The sequence below is a fragment of the Triticum aestivum genome, chromosome 5B, assembly GCF_018294505.1.
Source record: "Triticum aestivum cultivar Chinese Spring chromosome 5B, IWGSC CS RefSeq v2.1, whole genome shotgun sequence".
Taxonomy (NCBI): domain Eukaryota; kingdom Viridiplantae; phylum Streptophyta; class Magnoliopsida; order Poales; family Poaceae; genus Triticum; species Triticum aestivum.
In genome coordinates, this window is record NC_057807.1 from 391,279,943 (window position 1) to 391,284,945 (window position 5,003).

General features: G+C 47.8%; 1 protein-coding gene across 1 annotated transcript; it reads right to left on the reverse strand.

Annotated features, from left to right (window-relative positions):
- Positions 1-364: 364 nt before the first annotated feature.
- On the reverse strand, positions 365-1,433 carry LOC123116198 (FCS-Like Zinc finger 17). Its single transcript, XM_044537193.1, has 2 exons — positions 1,036-1,433; positions 365-908 (listed from the first exon to the last, which is right to left on the reverse strand). The coding sequence occupies exons 1-2, from the start codon at positions 1,371-1,373 to the stop codon at positions 719-721; spliced, it is 528 nt and encodes a 175-aa protein (XP_044393128.1). The 5' UTR covers positions 1,374-1,433; the 3' UTR covers positions 365-718.
- Between the last annotated feature and the right edge of the window lie 3,570 nt (positions 1,434-5,003).

Genomic DNA, 5,003 nt, shown 5'->3' on the forward strand with positions numbered 1-5,003 from the left:
AGCTAATAAAATCCACCCCTTTATATAAAAAAAATAGTAAATCTCTGTCGACCCCCCACGAAATAAATAATTAAGTGAAGCGGTCCGTGTCCTTTAGGCTCCTCCCTCTCTGCAGATCTTCGGTCTTATGGCTGCTTCTCATTTTGTTAGTCGTTTTCTAGCTCCAGAGAAGATTCCATTCTGGTGCCATTTGTGCTCCCCATCAAGCTGCTAGATGCCAGAGCATCATTTTATCCCTTGCTTCCTCTTGGCATCAAATTCTAGCACCCTGAGATTTACGTACGACTAACTTGTGTTCAGGATCACACCACGAGTTTAACACTTTGATCACAAATACGATATTTTGCAGCACCATCCCACCAAATTTTCGTGTACCAATTATTCTTTTTTTTTTACTTTCTCCCATCTAGAATTAACCGGATGTGCACATATTAACAGGCGGCCAGGAGCAGATTACATTTGTTGCATCATGACTACAGATCTGAACTAACCAGCCTGAAGAAAAAACATGCACCCTGCTTCAACGTCTCTCTACCATATTCATACCATCTCAAGATTCTCAGTTTCTCACCCTCACCTCGCCATACATGCAAATACGCATATTGGTTTCCTTGATTTGCCCCTCGATTACTTGTAATTAACTTTCCAGCATCATAGGTTCTTGATCGATTTGTTCATGGATGTCATGTTCGTGCATGCATTATTATGCATAATCAGGCTAGGCTACCGCCAGTAATCTCCTCCGCACGCCCCGGATCGCCCCCGGCGGCGCCGGGCGTGGCCCGTGGTGGTGACGACGGTGAGCCAGACCTCGACGCTCCTTGCTGATCATGGCCTCGTGCTCTCTCGCCTCGTCCGACAAGATCTGCTGTCCCCGGCACTCCTCGCTGCAGAACCCCTGGTCACCCCTGTAAGCACAACAAACTATCAGTCATGCGCCAAGCGGCCAACCACGAAGCCTTCCGATCGATGCTGCCTCAGCCTCAGCGGTTGAAAACTTCAGATCACGAGCTTGCACGTAGGCTGCAGTAGTACCTGTACATGTACACGTCTTTGTCGGGACTGAGCTCCCTCCGGCACAGGAAGCAGGCCCCCGAGAAGCTGCCAGAAAGGCGGCGGCGGGCCGGCGGCGAGCTGACCATCTGCTTGAGAACGACATGACACGGTTGCGGGTGGTGCTGGACGAGGATCTGCAGCCCGACGACGACGTCAGCGGGGTCTCGCCCTCCTCGCCGCAGCCGGCGGCCTTGGGTGTGTCCCCCGAGGTGCTGCTGGATGGCAACGATGTTATCTCCATGGTGATCAGCACCGGGGTGGCCATAACCAACCTCCTCTCCGAGATGGAAGATGCTTTTCTGGATCCTGGGAAGCATGGTGGAGCCGAGGAGGAGGTGACCACTTCAGTCCAAGGACTTGTGTGCAGTGGTGAGAGATGAGGGTGGAGAGGAGTGATGGGCATATAAAGACGCTTGGCGTCCACAAAGTGGCCGCGGTAGAATTGGAAGATCACCACTTAGTGGGAAGCAACTTAGACTAGTAACATGCATATGTTACTAGTCTATATTATTATCTTTATAATGCATATTATTATAGATTACTATCATAGATGGTCTTATTTATTGTCATGCATGACACATAGTACCATCACATTTATTACGTTACTATAACCATCTCTCTTTTCTTTAATTGCCTGCCACATAAGCATGTTTGCGAGTCCCAAGTGCATGATACTACTTATGTTACTCCCACTATGGCCAGCCTAAGAGCATGATTAATAGTATAGCCAACTGCTGGCTATAAGCCAGTGTCATGTCATCTACAGTCCATCTTATAGCCAACATGTACTACCTTCGTTTCGGTGAATAAGTCATTCGCATAGATCTATGTCGGCGATTTAACTATCTAAATATGTATTATATGTGATAAAAAAATATATTTAGAAACTACATCCGTGTAAAAATCTAGTGATATATTTTTCATGATATATAACATATATTTAATTCCTCAAATCAATGACCTAGAACTACGCGAATGACTTATTAACGGAGGTAGTACAATAATAAATTAAAAGAGTGTACTACTTTTTTATTATGTGATCCACCTTTCATTCTCACAAAGTGCCTAGGAGCACGTGCTAGAGCTGGCTCTTCACGAAGAGCCCGCTAGAGCCCGCTTACCTTCTCTCTCCTTTTCTCTTTCCTCCAACTAAGCAGAAATATACTAGTTTATTTCTTATAACCCGCTGACTCAGCTCTATTATACTTGCTCTAAGAACCGTACTCCCTCCGTTTCAAAATATAGTGTTTCCTCTATTCCTGTGCTTCAACTTTTCAACGAGACCGACTCCGGCGGAAGCAAGAGTTATACCAGTGAATTCGTATTCAAAAGAAGTTTTTAATTATATAAATTTTTCTACTGCCGCCGTCAGTCTCGTTGGTTAAATTTATGGTCAAAGTTAAACCTCGGCCAACACGGACGCACTATATTTTAAAATGAAGGGAGTAAAATATACTGGCATGCACCTGTGTCGACCACCAACGGAAGCAACGGCGATGTGCTGAGCACGGGCTGGGGCAGGTGATAATGATGTGGTGATGCTGCTGGTGATTTGACAGCAATTAATATTGAGATGTGCCAGGTGGTGAGCGATAAATACAATACTACTCGCCAGAACATTTGCAACACAACAAGTGTAGATTAATACTGATGAATAGAGCTAGTAAAATACAGGAAGAAACAGCAGATGGGTGAGCAGAGCACAGGTTAACACTCGTCAGAACCATTGCAACACAACAAGTGTAGATTCGAACCTTGCTTCCACAGCAAGTCCCCCTTGAAGCAGATAACTAATATAAGTGCGTTGCAACTCGAGTATCAAGAGTCCCTGCCATCATTGTCACGCATAATCTAGAATTTTCTCCCCAAAGTGGTGCGCATTTGCTTTCCTACACACAGACATGATAGGAAGAACCCGAACTTCCTCTGCAATTTATTCATGATTTAATAACTACTAATCTGTGGGCTATTTTCTATTCATGATTTAACACGTGTAGCGATAGGAGTAACTACCAACCTGTGGGCTTTTCTCAAACGAAAAACTAATCTGTGGGCTATTTTCTATTCATGAACAGTCGGAGGTTTGATGGTATAGGTTGTGGACCGGAGAAAACTTTGGCCGGCTGGTCCGGCCCGATATCGGCGGCGGCCCTCGACGCCGTTACCTTCCCTGAAGGCGAAACCGAGGTTCCTCCTATCCACATCTAATTCCCTTCCGGACGAAAGTCCAAAATTCAGTTTGGATTAGGCGGCGGCGGCGCCCTGCGCGTCGTAACCTCCATGGAGGCGCCGTCCTGGGAGGCTCAAATGGTCGAGCGAGAGATGCTATGGGTGGTGGGCGCCGCGTGGTTCCAGCAGCCGCGACGGTGTGAGCACCGGGGGAAACCCTAGATCTGGGTCTACCGAATTGGACGATGATGGCACCTTCGATGCCGTTGTCCCTCCCGGGGGCATCGTTTTGGAGCACGCGCTGGCTGGAGGGGACAAGAGGAGGGGCGGTGTTACATCTACCGCGAGGCCGATGGCGGATCCTGGCGGCATTGGCGCCGTGGAGGTTCGGCGATGGGCGCGTTTGAAGATGGACTCGCGCAGGAGGAAGAAGTTGTCTGGCGTCATGGTGGCGTTGATGGCAGAGAGGACTAACAAGGTCGATGCAAAAGTTTTGCTCTGAGGATGGAGTGGACCGAGGGATGATGGAGGTGACAACCTTTGCAGCGTGCGGTGCTCACTGGGAGTGTGCCTGACCGGTGTGGGACCCAATCCAGGTAGTGGCTTGGAGGGGACACCCGGCTTTAGATGTTAGGCTTTAGTGCGATGTCTGCTTGGTATTAGGCCCGGACATTCGGCACGCCTTCATCAAGGGCATAGGAGTAGCAGCGGTGTTGCCAAGATGGTGGCTTCAGGCTTATTGATGTATCATCTTGTATGGTCTTTGTGAATAATTAATAATATGGTTGTATGCATCGTTCAGATGCAGTGGCCGAGGGTACATCCTCCTTTTCTATAAAATAAAATAAAAATCATATTCATGATTTAATTAACACATGCGGCGGTGGGAGTAACTACTAATCCGTGGACATGGATTATCTGCTCCCGAGCTCAAATACATCTATATAAAAAGTAAATGTAAAAAAATAGTAAACTAAATTATAAAACTGGAAAAATTTGAGGATGAAAATCAGCAAATGTTCTAACATCATGCCAATTTCGACCTTGAAATAACATCCATGGTGGCATGTACAAAACAAAACAAAACCCGAGGCTCAAAAAGACGCATCTTGGAGCATTCATTTTTGTGTTTTTGGCACACACACCTCTACAGATGTCTTTTCATGAAGAAATTTGTAGAATGTTAGAAAACTTGTTGATGTTCACCCATAAATAAATTTATGATTTTTTAAAATTGTTTTACTATTTTTCGGAATTTACTTTTCATGCAGATGCATTTGTGCTTCAAATTAGACTAACACTTTCGCTAATCAGTGGGCTATTTGGTAGACTAGTTGTCGGAGTAATGGGTCACGGGTAGGCTCACCTGAGTCCCTGAATTTATCAAGACTTTGGGCCAGCTCCGTCTAGCTGGACCCCAAGCTGAAGCTCCGCCCTCTGGGAGTCGGCTGGCTCAACGGCCGCCTACCAGAGGGCGGCCAACCCAAGCCTACGGCACTACAAGCGTCCGGCTCCAGCTGGCCGGCCTCCAGAGAGGGCGGCGTTGGCAGGCGGCCACCTCACGACCTCGGTGCAGCCGAGCCCCCATCAAGAGTACAAGCTAGAGCATGGCTACAGTGAAGCACGCCGCCCCCACGTACGGGACATGCATGGCTACAGTGCTCCGTACAGGGGGAGATCTCCACAAGGCGGGGCACCGTGCCATGCTCCCCTGACGTCGCTCCAAGCAGGCGGAACCCTGTTCCCCACGACAGCCTGTCGGTACGGCCTGCCAGTCG